The sequence below is a fragment of the Anastrepha obliqua genome, chromosome 3, assembly GCF_027943255.1.
Source record: "Anastrepha obliqua isolate idAnaObli1 chromosome 3, idAnaObli1_1.0, whole genome shotgun sequence".
In the NCBI taxonomy this organism is placed as follows: Eukaryota; Metazoa; Arthropoda; class Insecta; order Diptera; family Tephritidae; genus Anastrepha; species Anastrepha obliqua.
Genome location: NC_072894.1, coordinates 93,161,288 through 93,181,332, shown reverse-complemented (window position 1 = coordinate 93,181,332; position 20,045 = coordinate 93,161,288). Strand labels below are relative to the sequence as shown.

The 20,045-nt window shown below is 34.4% G+C and overlaps 1 protein-coding gene across 1 annotated transcript in view; it reads right to left on the bottom strand.

Moving 5' to 3' along the window:
• LOC129242537 (dual specificity protein phosphatase 18) overlaps positions 1–14,924 on the bottom strand; it is a 34,589-nt gene extending 19,665 nt beyond the window's left edge. The window contains exon 1 of the mRNA XM_054879228.1: positions 14,413–14,924. Coding sequence (XP_054735203.1) covers positions 14,413–14,669 — 257 coding nt within the window. The 5' untranslated portion in view covers positions 14,670–14,924. The remainder of the gene's footprint in view (positions 1–14,412) is intronic.
• Positions 14,925–20,045: the final 5,121 nt, after the last annotated feature.

The following is a 20,045-nucleotide window of genomic DNA, read 5'->3' as shown; positions in this document are numbered from 1 at the left end:
GAAAAAGTTTTTTCTAATAGCAGCCAGGCAATTGCAAGCCTCCGAGTGTATTTCTGCCATGAAACAGCTCCTCATAAAAATATCTGCCGTTCGGAGTCGGCTTGAAACTGTAGGTCCCTCCATTTGTGGAACAACATCAAGTAATTGGTGTTAGGGTTTGGAATTAAAATGTCCCTTCCCTTTGGGAGAGAACATTATTGTCTTTGGTAGCATTTAGTTACAATTTTACTAGCACAACATAGTTTTCTATGTATAATTTTATTTATATTACAGTACGAGCAAGATCTGTGGGTGTTTTGCGCTTTAGTCTTCTTGGTTTAAGATCCATTTCTGGTGTCAGTCTCATTTCATGGTTTTTGTGCTCTAATAGTCGCAAGATGTGTTTACTGCTGCTTCTTTTTACTGTTTCAGTGACAGTGTCTATGCCGAGGTCGCGGTGAATACCGTCATTTTTTATGTCCCAATTTGGATTTGTGATTGTCCTTAGCATCTTAGATTGACTTCTCTGTATGATTTGTAGGTTTGATTTACTGGCAGTCCACCAAATTTCTAGTCCGTAGCACCATGTCTGTCTGATTATTGATTTGTATATCATTTGTTTATTAAATAAGCTTTGGGTTGATTGTTTTCCTAGTAGCCAGTTGAGTTGTCGGAATTTGTTTTACATTTCGTTTCTCTTGTTCAATATTTTGCACTTGAGTGTATTTTTATGTCTTCTCCGTTAATTTGGATTGGATGTCTTGCATATTTTCTCTTCGCGTATATTATTACATGTTGTGTTTTGTCTTTATTGACCTCAATGCCCCATTTTTCTTATCTTGCAGTGTTTTTGTTGCTGCTTCGTCGTTGTGGTTAGCTGACATTAAAACTGTGTCGTCTGCAAATGTTGGAATCATTGATCCTCGAGTAGTTGGCGTTGGTATATCTGCTGTGTATACCAAGTATAGTATGGGGCCCAATACGCTTCCTTGAGGTACTCCAGCTTACGCCGTCAAGATAACAGAGCACTCATCGTCGTATTTTATGAAGAAGTGTCTATCAGTCATGCAGCTTTTAAGGATATTAAATATGTTGAGTGGTAAAATTTTTTTTAGCTTATATAGAAGCCTTTGTGCCATACTCTGTCAAAAGCTTTTGCGATGTCCAAATACACGACAATGCAATATTTCTTCTTATCAAAGCCGTCTGTAATTTTGTTTACTACTCTGTGAATCTGTTGCACAGTTGAATGTTGTTTTCGGAAACCAAACTGCTGTGAGGGGATAGCGTCTTTTTGCTTTAGAATCGGGTCAATTCTATCAAGCAGTATTTTCTCAAACAATTTGAGAGGATAGGCAGCAAACTAATTGGTCTGTACGAGCTAGAAACAGTGGCGTTCTTGTTTGCTTGGGGTTCGCTATAACTTGTGCAACTTTCCATGCTTTTGAAAAGTATTGTTGCCTAATTATTCCGTTGGTCTCGATGTATTTTATTATAGTATCGGGTATCTCCTTTAGTATTTGTCCATTTATTTGGTCATATCCCGGTGTCTTTTTGTCTTTAAGTTTCTATAGTTTTTATAACATTTTAAATTATACTCGTAGAACCTAAATCTCAAGGATTCTAGAAAGCGATTTACTAGTTTACTCCCCTCATTATTCTTCTTCTTGAACAGCGCGTTAACCGCTTAAGCGATTCGGCCGCGTGTCACATCATTAAAATGGGATATTTCATTTTAATTTACGGTCTAGAATTAAATAAAATTTCATTTTACGAATGAAGTCACATGAAAGCAAATTGTGTTTTATTTGGCATACAAAAATACCAAGGAAATATACGAACAGTCTTCTGAAATAAGGTTAGCCGATAAGAATAAATTAAGCGATGAAAAAAGGAACTAAATATTCCAAAAAAATTTCCTCCATACATATGTACGAGTATGTATGAACATGCGAGATCACATAAATATATGCTTATGTATGCTTTTACATACAGCTGTGTGCATTAAAATAGCAGAACGCTTCCATGTGAAGTGGTTCAAGTATTTTGGACATTGCACCAATTCTTTTAAAAATTAATTTATTTGTAGGCTAGCGTAAACTAAAAAAATTCTCAAAAAATGTTTAGTTGTGAGATATAATCAATGCTGAAAATTTTTGTAAAGAGTTTTTAAAGTGAAATATTTTCTGTTAAAGTTTAAAACAATTAGGGAGGTATTTAAAAAATAATAATAATTTTCAAAAAAAAAACATTTAACAAAAAAATAGAACTGTTTCGAACAAAGAAACTTTTCTTTTGAAAAAAGGTTTAAAATTAAGATTTATTCAATGTTGAAAATTTTTATAAAGAGTTTTTAAAGTTAAAAAAAATTTAACAAAAAATATTATATTATTTTTTCGAACAAAAAAACTTTTATTTTAAGTATATTTTATCCTAAAAAATTCGGGTATAGTTATAAAAATACTACAACGAGCTGAAGATATATCACTTTAAGAAACTCTATACCAAAATTTTCAACATTGAATAAATCTCAAAATTTCTTCAGTTCACTCCTTATTACACTCAATCCAAGTAAACCAATTTTGAAAAGCATTGACGACAATATCCAAAATATAGTACTTGGATAGCTTGCCATAGAATCCCTGAAAAGTGCATCAGAAGACTTTATGAGGCCAAACATTTTATAATACGGGAGTAACCTCCATTATCAGATTTATTTGTGGAGTGTAATATTAGAATCAATGCAATAGCGGTAAACACCAAGCACTATTTCAATTCTTCCAAATTAAAATAAATTTTTATTTACATAATTTTATAACAAAAATAGGAATGGTAATTGCCATTATTGGTAAAACGTTTGCTATAAACAAAGTATATTAACACATTGTGTAAGGGACACGTAAGTTTTCTTACAATTGATACTAGTACGGGTTAGTGTAACAGCATAATATAATATTTCAATATAAAATACATAAAGTTTAGGTTACAAAAATTAAAAAAAAATCGATATTGAGATTATACTGAATAACTAAATTTGCACGCAAAAACTCACGAAATTATAAATAGAAAATGTATTTAAATTCTGAATATGTATCTTGTTTTTGTTGCCATATTCAAATTTTATAAAGTGTTTCCAACCCACTTTGTTTCTCAATAATCGTTGAACTTTTATATTGGAATGGCTCATGCAAGAAATGCCTTCAAATACGAGTATATTCGTAGCGTAGTGCTATCGTTTTGCTCATGACAGTGCATACGTGACTTAAAATAATTTGAATATTTCCACAGACATGGGTTAGCAACAATATTTGAAAATATTTAAATTTTATCATTGTTAAATTATGACGATTATTTAAATACATAAATTCTTTGATTATTTTATAAGGTTATTAGCGAATAATTGAATACGTCGACCAACCCTTTCAGTAGAAAATAAGGTAAAATGTAGAGAGCAAAATATTAGTAAATTAGCTGAAAGTTTAATAGATTTTTGATTTCGGAACAACTGCGGAGCAAGGTCATATATGGCTTACGCTTGGTTCACAAACCCATACAGATACAGAAGTATCGAATTAGTTACAAGACTTAGTTTTGCAAATGCTTTTTGTAAGATATTTAAAATGAAAATATTTTTATACTGAATTAAATCTATGACTTTACACTACCGATGTGTATTCCAACCCATGAACGGTGACTGCAGTATTGTTATTTTTGATGTTGTAGCAGCATAAACACTCCCCACACATGCACGTGGAATGTTACTAGAGTGACATTCCTTGGCCGACTACAAATCCGTGTCATTGCGGTAACGTCGAACCGACAGTCGTGGGAAACGACCAGAGTGTCCTAGTTTAATCCGCACGACAGGGACTACTTCTATAGGCAATGGTAAATTTCAGAGTATCGAAGAAGTTTCCGATCAAAACCATCTGCCTTCGGTGGCGTCATAAAACTCAACGTTCGACCATTTGTGAGACAATATTAAGATGCATACCACGAATTGGATTGAAATTATTCAAAAAACTAGCATTAAATCTAGTCTTTAAGACTACCGTTTGAGGAAAGTCAAGATCTTCTTGGCCCAATTCGTGTAAGCTTTTTTGGCATTTAAGCTCTAATTTAGGATCCAGCGTGATGCCCCATTAAATAATATTTCTATCTTGCTGACCGCAAAATCCAGAATTTCAAAAATTAAATTGCTAACCATCCACTTTGCCACGAAATAGCTCAATCTTCACATACCCTTGACATTACTATTTGCTGATTTTCTTCGGTTTAAGTAAGCTGGTCATTACCATTTTTCTATTAACCCAACTGGCCAACAAAAGATGTTTCTCCAAATTTGCTCTGTACGGTATTAATTTAAGTCTCTTGAAAGTGGAAGCTGACACTGTCCCATGTATTTAGATTGAGCTGCATTGGTTATTCGTTTCTACTCAAAGTATTAACTTTCTTATCCTACTCGATGCACCCTTTACCCTTCTTATCCTAAGCAGCGCAATGCGGATGATGCGTAGAAAGGTCGCATTGCCATAACTCCTATTTCCCGATCGAAGAAAATCGTTTTGTAATCTTAACACAATGTTTCATTTTCTTTGCCCACCTTGGGTCAATTATGCCTACAAGAGGTTTAGGCTATTAGAAAAAAACGAAAATCAAATAGTAAATGATTTTTTTTAATTGTTAGATTCCACTTCAAACAAAAGACGTACCTAAATAGGTTCTTACAAATAGCAGGATTACTAAATGAGATGGTCTTTAAGGACATGTTGTACAAAAATTGCATTGGTTTTTAATAAATTTCATTAGAAGCTGACGGCCATACTAGACGAATGGTTTGACACCCATGTTTAAAACCCGCTGTTGGAAGGAAAATATTAAATGATAGAAACACGTTTTTTCTAATAGCGGTCGCCAAACGGCTGGTAATGGCAAACTTCCGAGTGTATTTCTTCCTTGAAAAAACCTCTACATAAAAACCATCTGCCGTTCGGAGAAACTAGACGGACTTATATAGAAAAACATTAAGATGCACACCACGAATGGGAAGAAGAGCTCGGCCAAACACCCAACAAAGGATGCACGCGTCAATTGTAAATGCAAATAACGCAAACCAAATTGTACAAAATTCTCGATTATTTGAGAAAATTTGGTTTATTTCCTTAAAATCTTATAAAAATATTAAACATTTTAAATCTGCTACTAATTTTGTTGACTTCAAATGAAAATCTCATACTTAAAAGCAATTTTCTTACAAAGCAATGGAAATACTCAAATTTAATTCAGCCATTGGCCATGCATACATTATTTTCGCGGGAGTGTCAGTTACACAGTTCCCCATGAACATACTAAGTTTTTTTATTTTAGATGGCTTAAAAAGATAATTAGCGTCTCGCCAAAAATTGTTTTAGAATTTATGCGGACAATTTTCTACCCAAGTGACCAAAAATCATCATTAATTAAGGAAATCCAACATGACTACTTGCTGACAAGGCCATCATAGAATTTTTATATAAGCGAAAATATTTTTAACACTAACTAAAATATTAGCACTTTGCGGCCTTTTGGTTTTGACATTGCAAATTTTGATTTTCATTTCCTTGCTTTGAGTTTTCTTTGCCATAGTCAAGGTTGTCGCCAACAATGCCTTCCATTGGATCTCTAAATTATGAAAAAATCATTGTGAATGTTTTTTAATGAAATGCGTGAAAAAACTAAAATGAATACATCTGCACAGAACAATTCAGTTGAGTTGTATATAAAATTGTTTAGCTGCAGTGGCGTCAAATATGCGGCGGTGTCCGATGGTGCGTATGAGTGATTGCTACACGAGACCTCTGTCTCTTTGGAGGGCACTTCGATTTTCTTTTCGCAACGAAACACTTAATCTTATTATGCATACACACATAGTTTTCTATAGCATGGAAACTTATTTCGTTTTGTTTAATTTAAGACTTGGTCGCGTTAGTTTTATTCAGTTTGTTGAAACAAACACACTATTGCAAAAATAGGTGACATAACTTTTGAAGGCATGCCAATATTCATTACTACCGAAATGACAAATTCTGTAGCAAAAGCGAATACTTTCAGCTACAAAAAAATAATACGAATATTTGTTCGCATTTTTCACATACTTCCGCTAGTAATAGCGCAAAAACTCTTATGTATGTATATATGTATATAAATAAATACTGACACACTTTTCACATCACTACCAACGTATAATTGATGTTGTCATAAATGTCGCTGCAGATTTTTCACCTCAGCTATTTGAGTCGTAAAGTAAACAGCTACCATAACAACGAAATGAGCCGTAAAAACTACGCGCTCTTCGAGGAATGAAAATAAGCAAAAAGGCCGTGCACACATTTGATGCATTTTGTAGAATTGGTGCACATAAACATGCAACGTGTTGGCATAACAAATGCCTAGAAATTTGTGTGAGTGCGAAAAGTTTTATGGAAAAATCGAGTGCAGTGACTGATTTGATGAAAATGGTGTGAAAATTAAAAAGTTAAAAATCAATGGCTAAATTCATGTTTACACACTTTAGAGATATTTACAAACTCATATATTGAATGCACTTTTCTACTTAAAAATAAAATAAAACCAGGATAATTTTTTCAGCAAATTTAAAAGTTTCAATTATTTAGGCAAAACGATTTCACTGATATGGCAATTTCTCAATTCGAATTTCCATGCAGTAGTAGACGCTTTTTGAGTCTATCTCACGAATAACTCGCCTGATATTTTTCTTAAAGTTCTAAGTCGTAGCTCAATTGACCGTTTGATAACAAAATCGACGTTTTTTCTTTCTTTGAGATCCACAAAATGGCGCAACAAGTCTAGATTCTTCCTCGTTTTTCGGTATATGTAGCCCCTACAAATGGAGCGCTCTGCAGTTCTGTGCCACATCCGTGTAGAAGATAGTTCTTATGAGAGCTTTCGATAGCTTTAGTTGTTCCATTTCCTACCGAAGGACAACTTCATTGTATTATAAATACATTTTCTTAACAACTAAGTAAGTGCTAGCCATACACCAACCCAGCCAGTCAAGCCATTGATTTAAATGGTGCTCCTAGTAACATTTTGGGAAATGGAATAGGAATTGCCAAAATAATTGCTTATTTTTTTAATTTTTACAGACAAGAGTGCTTTATTCTTACTTTTAAATAACTCACTCAATCCCCTAATCGTGAGATTTAAAAAAATTGTATGTGATGTTGCAGCCTTGTGCATCTTTTCCTAGATCAAGTACAACACGACGTCCCTGTTTTTTTTATATATAGGTTTATAATTTCGATATTGGCTGTTGCACAATACTCAGATTTTAATACCCTATTTTTCAGGTTTTGATGAGCTATACTCGTACAGCATACGTAATTATTTTTGCCCAGCGCGAAAATCGAAAATTTAACAAAAAACGCTTTTCAAATTTAGATTTAAGAAATATTAAAAAATAAAAAAGTTGCATCTGCTGATAAGAAAGTTTTAAAGAAATATTCATTGTTAAAAACCACTTTTATCAATTTTGAGCAATTTTGGCCTATGAATACCGATAAGGCTTTATCAAGTCAAAAAACTATTTCTGATATAATCAAATTGATTGCTACCCTCTTCGTTTCCTTATGGTATGCTATTGACTAACACCCTGTAAATGATCATGGTGACACAATTGCATATAATGCATGCATGTATGTATTTAATTGGACACTGCTTCAATTGCTATTACTGCATTTAAGTAATTCCCCTCATCTATAATATCACACTTGTCAAATTGCCACTATGAAATTCTGAGTTTGAGCTTAGCGTGCATAATTGCAATAATTAAAACTACACGAGGTAGTCAAGTCTCGTGGTCGACTGCCAACCACGCGCCACTCACTCCTCAGCTAATCGACTGTGGCATTCCGTCACTTGTAATTTCCCTATCCATTTCAATTTAGTCGTAATTGCCTTAAACTCGGCAATTTTTATAGTTTCCACTTATCATTTTTATTATTTTTACTCTTTTTTAATTGTTTTTTTATAAAACTCACTCACTTTTCTAAAGTTCATTTCATGTATGTGGCAATTCCTAACTATAGTAACGTCTACATAGTGTAGTTAATATGAAAGTGTAATAATATTTGCTCAGATATACATATACAGTAGGCCGGGTCGATTTGTGGGGAGGCAAAAATTCGCCCATTGCTCTATGAAAATCATATTCTAGGGATCAAAGTAAGAAACTTTGCCGAAGGAACCATACCTCTAAAACGAATTCTGATGCCCCCCAATTTGGGTCGAACTTTGAGTGTCTTTTGTGGGGAGGCAAAAAAATAGACCATTGCTCTATGAAAATCATATTCTAGGGATCAAAATAAGAAACTTTGCCGAAGGAACCATACTTCTAAAACGAATTCTGATGTCGAATTTGGGTCGAACTTTTTAGTTTCTTTTCTCATGTAAAGGTCAAGAATTGTGATATTTTGAAATGATTGTATGGGGAACCCCCCAGGGGAGTTCCAGGGGGTGTGCCACTGCCATGGGTGGATCGACCGCCCAAAGTTAGTGGGGGTCGGTCATACATTTGGACTCGATTGGAGCACTCTAAATGGGTCAAAGTGGGATTTTTCGTTCGACCCAAATTGGGGGGCATCAGAATTCGTTTTAGAGGTATGGTTTCTTCGACAAAGTTTCTTATTTTGATCCCTACGATTTTCATAGAGCAATGAGCGATTTTTAAATCGACCCGCCCTAATATACAGCCCATCTGTCGGGCTTTATTCACATTATTAACGACTTCTGTTGGTTTTTTCGTTCCAACTAAGTCTGTTATTAGCGACTGGTTTCTCGAGTTATTTCTGGAAGCTGGAACAAAATTAATCATCCTCTCGGAAAATTATAATTTTTGCAAATGGCGTCGTACGTTAGATATATTTGATTGTTATGAACTAGACGGCTGCAGTATACAAACAGACAAGCAGTGGAAGATGTAAAGGTCAAATAAGCAGTAAAAAAATGATTCAAAAACAAAATTGGATGGTTAATTTTGCGCCATATTGTACAATACTTGTTATCCAGCTACACGCGACCTAAATATTACATTGAAGTTTTAACTCACAGTTGGTCTTCGTTAGTTCTAAAATGTTTTAATTGCTCTTACCCAAAAAAACATCCTTTTAGGAATCATGTTTTGTTTATAAAAAAAAGAGATTGTCTCTAAAGTCGGTTTTCTGACGATAGTTTAACATGACAACGTCACAAGAAAATACTGTTGGAATGGTTGCATTTTTCAAAAGAAAATTCAAATTTTATTTGTTTGATACATATTTTGTATGGATAGAGAGAAGGAGGTAAATAGAATCGCAATGGAATTGATCAAGTTACATTTACACAAACGTGAAAAATGACGAAACAGACGTTAATAAGTCAACAACACTAAGAGGCACCATCATCGATTTGACTTTTTCAAGACACTTTATACTCGAAACACTCCCTTTCATTTCCTACTTTACCTATAATCGTCCTATTCTATCCTATAAATTAATAATAAAAACATTAAAACAACAGGTATTATTAACAACTAGTCGTCACTAATTATACATTCGGTAAGGATGATGATGATACAATTGGTTTATTTCAAATTCTTCAAGTAAATGAGCAAGGTAACGTCGCATTTTCTGGTGCGTGCAGCCGGCTACATCGAATTATAAGACGTTATCACGTCAAAACATTTTTGTTTTGAGATTCGTGCAAGAACGATAATTTCGTTTAAAAAAAATGTTTAGTGAACCGTGTTATTTCGAAATCGTGTAAAAAAATACCGCGTAATAAGAGAGTTGCATATACAAAAGGTGTCCCATTAAAGGGGAACGCCAGGAATGATTACTCGAGAATCGGACAAAAGGCAATTTATTATATATGTATTAAACTATGTTGATGTAAATTTGTATTAAAAAATATTGAAAAGTGACAAATTTATGTAAATAAAAAATGGCGTCATCTGGTGGCAGCGATACAGCAATGAATAATCATCTGAAATCAAAACACCAAAAATTTTATTAATCTACACAATATCGTTGCTCGTAGCCGGTTTTTTTGTTTTTTGTTTTGTGACAAAATGGTGCTGATTTGAATTTGATGTATGTTTTTCCCCATTTTTTTGATTTTCAACAGGCCCAAAAAAATAGTTATTTTGAAAATGTTTGAAAATTCGCTACGTAGAACGATAGCCAATGCAATAACAAAAATTTTGAAACAAAGAAAATTAAAATAGGTTCATTAGTCCTCGAGAAATCTTTGCCACCATCTCAAAAAAGTCGTTTCGAGAAAAACGCGTTTGAAATAAAGCATCGTATCGTAAGCGCTACGGGGCCGAACCGACGGGCGCTCACTTAAGTGCTCACAGAATCGGGAATAAAGCGAATTTCGCTTTAAAATGTTTACCACATTTTCTTGAGTAGTTATACTAACAATTCATGCAAAAAAAAAATCGATTTTTTTTAATTTTCACAGTGGCATTCCCCCTTAAGATCACCCATTTTAGTTCAGCGAAATGTTTGTGCTCCGCCTATATGAACATGAAAGTTTACATAGTTAAGGACAATCAAACTGTAACACAACGCTTAAAACATTGAAAAGTCACTTTTTCAGAGAGTGAGAGTTTTGAGGAGGCGAAAATAAAATCTCATTATCATTGTCACGCGCAATGTGAATTTACCACCACGAGCATAATGCGGTTGGATTTCTTGCTTTCGAAAGGCACCTTGTGTGTCGATTCCTTTATTTAAGGACGAAATACAATAAAAAATATTTGAATCAAGGACGCGGACTTTCATAACTTTTAAAATAAAGGCCTTTAGAAAAAAAATAGGGTATGGTTTAGTTAATTACCTAATGATTTCGGGTTATTGTGTACAAATGGGTGACCTGGTCTAAAAAATTTTAGCACATACTTATAGTCAAGAGTTGAAACCTGAATTTTAAATCAAATTTTTAAATTTTTGTGCATTGATTTATTTTGAAAAATTTAATTTTGTAAAATTCGGAAAAAAGCTTACATTCATCTGAATAAATACATTTTTTTAACATAAAAATAAATTAAGGCCTTTCTCAAGTTTAACTGTTTAAATCTCTTTTTCAGTTAAAATCAGACTTTTTCCCAATAAGCTCGAAAATTAAAAAAGATCTAGGTAGAGTAGGTCCCGAGGATCAAAGGAACATTGATCATTTTTTTACAAGAAAAATTTTCACCCACTTTTTTAATAGCAGTAAAAATACTTGTAAATCGGGTCCGTGATTAGAACTGTTTAAATAGTGCTTTGAAAATTTAAAATTAGACAGCCTTAAAGGGACACCCCACTGTTTACCAAGCTTAAGCTTTTCCAACAGTGTAATAGTTCATTTGGTTTGCGTGTTCGCAATAATAACATTTAAATTTTTTGTTATTGTTTTTGTTTAAGCTGTCGCACCACAACGAATGACGCCATTTGGCCTTGGCAGCGAATTCACTGGAGCATCGTAAAAACAAAGTTCATTGAGGTAGTCGCGCTTATTCTCACACCTACAAGCCGGCAAATTACGATACAAATCGAATGCACACACATTCATATATGTACATACATACATACATGGCTGTGCACAGGCGCCGCTAGGTTGTCAATTGGCTTGTCGATATTTAAATTAAATTAAAAAAAAATTAAATTAAATTAAAGTTCTTGAACTTCGTGGGGAGAAATGCATTCACTTATTTATAAGTAACGTCAAAAAACAATCCTAAATTTTTAAGATATTTCCCTCAACTTTTATTTTGGTTAAAACTGTGAGTGGTTCAAAGGCACATATGAGAATAGAAAAATATATAGAAGCATGGAGTTTTTGGAAGATGCCACGGACTGATTAACGGAACTTAGTTACAAGATACGTAGACTATGGAATTCTAGTTAGTGTCAGGTATTGTAGCTGAAGCTCAGCGTCGTATTTCAGTGGATGGAAAATGATCACATTACGCTTGGGCAAACTTTCGAAATATTGAAAACTTACTTTCAAAGTGCATGTTGGGTTGTCCGCGCGTGATTGTCGAGAACCCAAAGCTTCCGAGGGATCTTATTTGGAGGGTGACATTGTTGGTCCATATTTTTGAAAAACGTACCAAGAAATGTCATTTCGATTACAAAGTCATATGTATCTACGGACTTTTATCTTATCTTTAAATCATATTGTACCTCTAGTCTGTAAAGTTTTGCAACCATAGAATTAATTAAAATGATTAATGAAAAATTAAATTGACGGTCTTAGTTCAGACAGCAATTTTTTTGATATTCTCAGTGAATTACAGGAGCTAAAGTGATTAAAGTCTGCGCTCAACTGAACTAATATGATTATTCATTATAGCAAAAGTTAGGAACTCGAAAGTGAAAATCCGCTGGCTTACTCGAAATTGGATTACGGCGCATTTGGCATTTCAAGTATAGCATTTGATCAATGCGTGGCAAGGGTCGCAGCTCTATTTATATTCGAAGATGTTGGTGTTAAACCTAAACCTAAAACAGGTATTCGATAAAGGTAGTTAAACTAACCATTAATGGAAAGCCCGATGTATATAGGCATTTGATGGTATTTTAATCCATGTCTGGTATTCCCATCATGGATATTGAGAAGAGATTCGGTAACCACAGATATAAATTAGAAGGTTGTCAGCTCTTAGTTCAGACAGCAATTTTTTTGATATTCTCAGTGAATTACAGGAGCTAAAGTGATTAAAGTCTGCGCTCAACTGAACTAATATGATTATTCATTATAGCAAAAGTTAGGAACTCGAAAGTGAAAATCCGCTGGCTTACTCGAAATTGGATTACGGCGCATTTGGCATTTCAAGTATAGCATTTGATCAATGCGTGGCAAGGGTCGCAGCTCTATTTATATTCGAAGATGTTGGTGTTAAACCTAAACCTAAAACAGGTATTCGATAAAGGTAGTTAAACTAACCATTAATGGAAAGCCCGATGTATATAGGCATTTGATGGTATTTTAATCCATGTCTGGTATTCCCATCATGGATATTGAGAAGAGATTCGGTAACCACAGATATAAATTAGAAGGTTGTCAGCTCTCTCATGTATGATTTACTTGAAATTTAAAAGAAAACTGAATCGTGTCTAAAATGTGAAAAAATTGTTAATTTCTAAAAAAATAATTTTGAAAATTAATATAATATAAGAATATGTGCTTAAAAATGTAATAATTAATGGATGGAGCAAAATTACCAAATACTTCTAAATTGGCCCATTTTATGCCACATCGACTTGCGGACGTCCTCAAGCGGAAAGGAGGGCACACAATTCTGTTAAATATGAATACTTTAACCGCATTTTGCAATGTACGAATACTTTTTCTGCTTCGTTGAAGTGAAGTTTTTTGTTTTTGATTTGTAAAATTTAAATTTTAAAGATGTACTTAGGAAAAAATGTATAGAAATTGTAGAAAAATTACTGACTAAACATTTCTCATAAAAGTTTAAATGTTTTATTCTTTTTTTTTAAATGATTTTTTTAATATGGTTTTGGTCTTAATGTTGTTCTAAAAGTGGAGGGAGCTACAATTTTATGCCGTCTCCGAGAGGCAGATGGTTTTTTATGAGGAGCTTTTTCATGACAGAAGTGCCCTAGGAGGTTTGCCATTGCTTGCGGCAATTAGAAAACATTCTCTATAACGTACACTGCAAAATATTCAATATTTAAATGTATGATGGCTACTTAAAGGAACAATATAATCTGAAATGCATTGTGGAATTGGCAATTCATATTCGAGTCGTACTTTTGCGATTTTGATTCCGTTTGCTGTTGCTGTTCTTGCAATGTTAATCAGATCTGACTGATAACCGAAATTCGTTCTTTATATTTTGCAAATATGTAGTATATTAATGATAGCAAAAATAATGATGTGCTATTTTTTCTTTAATTTGAAATATCTAACACTTGGTCACATTTCTCAACAGTAAAGAGTGATAAGAGTATAAGAAGTTTTTTATGACTGAAATGGACTCGAATGTTTTCTATTACAAGTCACCCTGACTATCAGATAAAACCCTTTCTATCTGCTTTTGTATTCCTTATCCGACAATTTTTGTATTGAACCTATAGCTTTATAATTGGCAACAGACATTCCCCGTACAAGCGTACCGAGATATTGAATACATCGTTATCGTATAATAATCTTCAGCCTATTTTTAATAAATTGCCGAATAAGATAAGAACTGATACCAGCGATAAGAAGAAATCATCCATGATTTCTAATTAAAACTTTTACTTTAAGCTGCTGCTTATATTTTTTGCATTATTTTCTTATTTACATTATTCGACACTGATTTGAAATTAAATTATTATGTCCTCTGTTTCCCTTTTAAAATCGAATATTTCCCCAAAACAAGCAACATTATTGTTTTTTTACCTTTGCGCTGCAATGTCGCTATTCAAACACCTCTTGTCATTACTGTTGTTATTGTTGTCCTGTTTAACAACGCTCTTGTTTTTATTGTCATTTGGTGATTTCTCAACATTTTCTTTATTACCATCATCCGTTATGTTGGCGCCACATATTTTCGCAGCCTTTAACAAACTTTGTATTTCATCGACAATTTTAAACTTTTCAACCACCGCCTCTGGCAGGGTCTTAGACAACTTTTGATCAGGCAATAACACTTGCATTTTAAAGTATTTTATTGAAGTTTTTATAACGTCTAAAACTGATTTCAGCAAATTTTAATTTTTTTAAGTCCGCAAATTTTCACAAATAATATTTGTTGTATACTTTTTCAGTAAGTATTGTACTATTTTACATTTGCGTTTTTTAATTTGTTTAGCGCAATGCGAAATTTATTATTTAAAAAAATTATAATTATAATTTAAAAGACTTGGACTTTATTCACTGTCGATGTCTAGCAACTGACTGAATGTGTTACTTCGCACAGCCGACCAGAAAACTAAATTTTTACCTCAAACAATCATATTCATTCATCCATCAAACAGCAGCGCTTTGCCAATGGTAGAGGTGAATTCTTGTGGTTTAGATATATCGCCCACTGTGGTGAACAGAACAGCGAATCATCACAGTCGTCACACAATAAATTCCACCGACGGCGATTTCCCTCCGAAAAACATATTCGTATATGCACAAATATGTAGCTGCTACGCGGTGGCAGTGAATCATTCGCTTTGGCATTTAAAGGTGGAAAATTGCGTTGTTGCATTTTCGGTCAATAGCTTGTAAGTGGTTGTGTGTATCACACATTAAACTCACCACTTGTCTTGCCAGCCGACAACCACCCACTCCACGCTACTTCAATAAATGGATGTAGGAAATTCTTTCCCATGGTATTCATGTGAGAGAGTTGTTTTTTTTTCATTTTTTTTTTCAGTTACAATAATTTTTACTACATAAGCGCGCCTTTGTTTGAATGTTCATATTTTCACACTTTTGATATTTTTTGCCAGCGAATTTTCTGCTTTTTCAGGTGTGTTTTTCTTCTCGCCTTGCTGATTTCTGATTTTAGTGCCAAAAACATTTCTGCTGAATATTCTCAAGAAATGATTTTCATTGCGAGTATATATTAATGCATATTTTTCAAATTTTAAATATATTTTTGTGTTTGAATGAAATCGAATGAATTGTACGACTTCGAACATACCAAATTTATACAAACTAATCGCAGTAAAGTTAGATTTGGCCCTAAGAGCGCTTGGACTTTGAAATTAATCGTTTTAACGCTTATCACACATTATTTTGACATGTCGGTTTCACCTTTTTCGGCGTTGTCGGATCCAATCAGCTACATCTTCAATTTCGTATATGCGCCTTATCTCTCCGTTTCGGGTGATCGAGTCTGATGTACCCTGATATATGTAGAACGAGTACATAGAGTTTGCATTTCTGTAGTGTTCATAATTCGCTGCGTTGTGCGTATGTTTGCTCAAGTTTTTACTCCGTGCGTCATAATAAACAGAATATTTTCCTTTTTAACGGTTGAAAAAGCCCTTTTAAATATAATATTTGATTATTAAATATCAAATAAAACTATTAAATTTCAGTGGAGATTACAGTAAACAAAAAAGCTGACAATACAAGGATTTGCTCGTAAATGACGTTAAAGACAAAACTCGAAGGCGCATTGAGAGAAGTCTCCCTAAGACGGATTCAAATAATAAATTCGCCTTGCATGTTTCTCTTGCGATACAAGCATTGCTGTTGTCAGCACAATCCCTTAAGGCAAGCGGGAGGGGAATAGAGACGAAAGCTACTACATTTTTAATGCTTGCATTTCGGCTAAATGCAGATTTCCTTAGATCCTCTAGGTTGAGCTCCATAAAATCCGAGTTCCAGACAATAATCCTTCTGAAGTACTTATGCATACCCAAACCGACCAAATGTACATATAAGAAGTGGCATGTGTCATGCAAAGCCGAGTCTGTAACCAATGCACTGTGAAGGTACTCATTTAGAGGCATAAACCCCGTGATCAAACTATTTATTAAACTTCATTGGTTCTGACTAATTCTGGGACGTCATGGTGCATTTTAGACCGTTGACATAACTCTAAGCAGTATGTTTCTAAAAAATCAAATCACATCCAGGCGTCCACCGACCATGTTCTTGCTAGTGGGTCAAAGTTTTTATTGCCTCGATATCAGTTTTACATTTGCCGAGATGGATTACAGGTTTGGCCATCCGAAGCAAAATTGTGATAGTAACTTCGGCTGCCGTGTCATAACGGATTTGATAGCAGAATTGTGCCCGCTCATTTCAGACGTATTCGTATTAGTCCGGGAGCCAGGAGTGATTTTGACTTCATCATTCCATGCCGACTGATTTTAATACTGAAGGCAGACGCCATCCAATGGATGACGAAACCAACCGTTAGCTGGTCCAGTAGCGGTGGGTACGTGCGTGGGATGCTGCGAAACGTGTCGAAAAAAATTGTTTAACAACTCATTTAATACCGGCTGAAATTTTTTTTGTGTATTGTTGACATTTAGTAGAATAAAAAAAATAATTAGCTGCGCCGTAGAGGGGGGAAAATATGTCAGCTGAACTGGCGAACTTGTAAAATAAATTAAAGAGTAAAACTACTTTATGCCGATTGAATTTTTTTTTACATAATTTTGGACACATATCAAAATATAATAATGATAGTCAGCTGCGTTTATAGCGGTGGAAAGACCGTCAGCCGAAGCATTGAAAATTGCGCGCGCCGCCGAGATGTATGAACGCAATGATACATTCTTGCTTCGGCGGCCGCCGTAGCCGAATGGGTTGGTGCATGATTACCATTCGGAATTGACAGAGAGAACGTTGGTTCGAATCTCGGTGAAACACCAAAATTAAGAAAAACATCTCTCTAATAGCGGTCACCCCTCGGCACGCAATGGCAAACCTCCGAGTGTATTTCTGCCATGAAAAAGCTTCTCATAAAAATATCTGCCGTTCAAAGTCGGCTTGAAACTGTAGGTCCCTCCATTTGTGGAACAACATCAACACGCACACCACAAATAGGAGGAGGAGCTCGGCCAAACACCCAAAAAAGGGTGTACGCGCTAATTATATATATACATATATATAAATGTCAACAATACGCAACAAAAATTTTAGCCGGTATTAAATGAGTTGGTAGAAATTATTTTTCGACACGTTTCATACCCTCCCACAATCACACCCACCGCGGGTGCGCCAGCTGATGTTCACTTTCGTTATTCATGAATGCTAAATCACAAGTATAGTCAAGAAATTAACGGTATAAAAACGCAGTCCAAAATCGACCCCTGGCTCCCGGACTATATACTTTTGCTCTCCAGAGTGGCCTCGCCATAGCTGCTTGACTTCTCCTTTGCTATCTCTGTGGCTGCTCAGTAGTTAAACCTTCTCCTTAAAAACTCAGGGCTTGAGACCGTCACTAGAGCAATTTACTTTCCAGCCAGCAAAGTACCACCCTGTTATTTTTGAGCTTAAGAACTATGTCGCCTGAGTAGAGAGCCAGGTGTTGCCTACAACAAAGGAAATTTCATGCATTTCAATCAACAAAGTTTCTGTTTGTTTGTCAACTTAGTGGTTTATCTTTGCGTTTGCCAACTAGTGCCACCCAAATTTGTTAAGCTGTTAGTCAACAATTCAACACGATTACCGCATTTTCTTCTTTTAATTCATTGCCAAAATGCGAATAAATTTTATACACGCAGTCGCTTTTAAAATGGAAACTGTATAAAAAATGCTCAAAAAAAGAAAAAAAAGAGACACAAAAAAACCACAATTTTGTAATCGATTATTTTTGTATTTCTAATTTTATTATCATTGAATCAGTATCGCTGACCGAAGGTCGCCTGATCGCTTTAAGTGAAATATTTCTTCGTTTACTCTTTCAAGAGGAAGGAAATCTCGAAGGGTAAAGAGAATGAGCAATTGAGATATGTATGTGTGCAAATAGATCACAGAGCGTTTGTGATTTTTTGGCATGTGGAATGACGAGAGCGGTCAGTGGGTCAGCAAAGAGTACACAGTAATCCCCGTTTAATTGGCGCCGCTTAAAAGGTTTTCCTGTCTGTTCACCAGATCAATGGTCAAATAAGTATATAAAGCCTAGAGAGAACGCTTATAATTGGAATCAACTCGCTAATTTCACACATTTCGTTCCAAAATAAATTGGGCTTTTTAAAATTTACAACAACAAAAACCAATTTGTTATTTATTTAAAAATAAGCAAAAATGCCGGGCCCGATCTCTAGTGCCGTTCAAATAAAGTTATTCCCTATATTTAATGAATAATTAATTCAATCACTTTGGGATGCACTCTGTACAACTTACTCTATAATTGGTAACTTACTATATACATATGTATGTATGTATATATGACCATTCGCAAACTACGGTTTCTCCAGAATTAATCTGCCAGCTGTCTTCCAGTTATATACGTATTTCCTGTAAATACTGTCGAATTTAATAAATTAATATTACTTGATAGCTGTGAACTAGGTGTAATAGATGAAATGTATTTAAATATTTATAACGTTTCAATACAAAAAAAAAAAAAAAACAAAAAAAAAAAAACTTTAATTATTTAATTCATTGACTTTTATTGATTTGGCTTGGGGTTTGTTTATTGAGAACATTTGGCAAATAACTTCAAAAACTTCGGTTATTTTCTTTTAAGAAAGTATAGAGTTATCACCTTGTTACAATTTGATTAATGAATTATTAAATAATATAGTTTTGCAAATTCCTAGAATAAAAATAAATCAATGCATTATTTATAGAAAATCAAACCACTGTGCAGAATCAGTGAAGGAACATTCGAATGGCATCGGAATTTCTGGGAGAGATGCCAATATTACCAATGCTAATGCACATGAAAATTAACACATTATGTATGTAATGTATGTACATATATGTGTTTCGGCAAGTTTGGAATGTGGAGTTTTGTTTTTCTTGCATTCTAAATAGTTGTAGGCGCGACGGAACTAAAACCAAATTTTTGGAATTTTTTCATTGCTCTGGGGGGCTGAAAACTATTAGCATTGGCACATTACATTTCACATGTCCCAACAAATTTGTAAATTAAATACAGAACAGAAAATAATGGTTTATATGAAAAAAGCGAAACACACATTTTTGTTCGACAAATTTACCTCAGAAGAGCCAGCTGTTGTGTTTTCTTTTTAATGTCAATCCACAGGCGACAAAACTATCAGCAACATCATAGAGTGCACAGGCGTTGCTGTTGACAACTCTCGGGTGACACCCATTACTCGCTTCATTTTGTTGCATTAGCGCGGTGCTTGTTGTTGTTTTCTGTTTTTAATAAAAACAACAACTTAGAGGCATAGTTGGCGCTATGCTGTTGCTGCGACATTTTTTGAGTGAATGACACACTTCAGAAATTTTCTCTATGCAATCTGCCATTCGTTTTGCACCGCATAGATCTGTGTCCAATAACCACATGTGATTGCAACGCATCTGTTGCAATGTAATATTTGAGGCAGCTGGCGCCACTTGCATGATTTACTGTAGCGAGAAGTTTTTCTTAGTTGCTGTTAGCC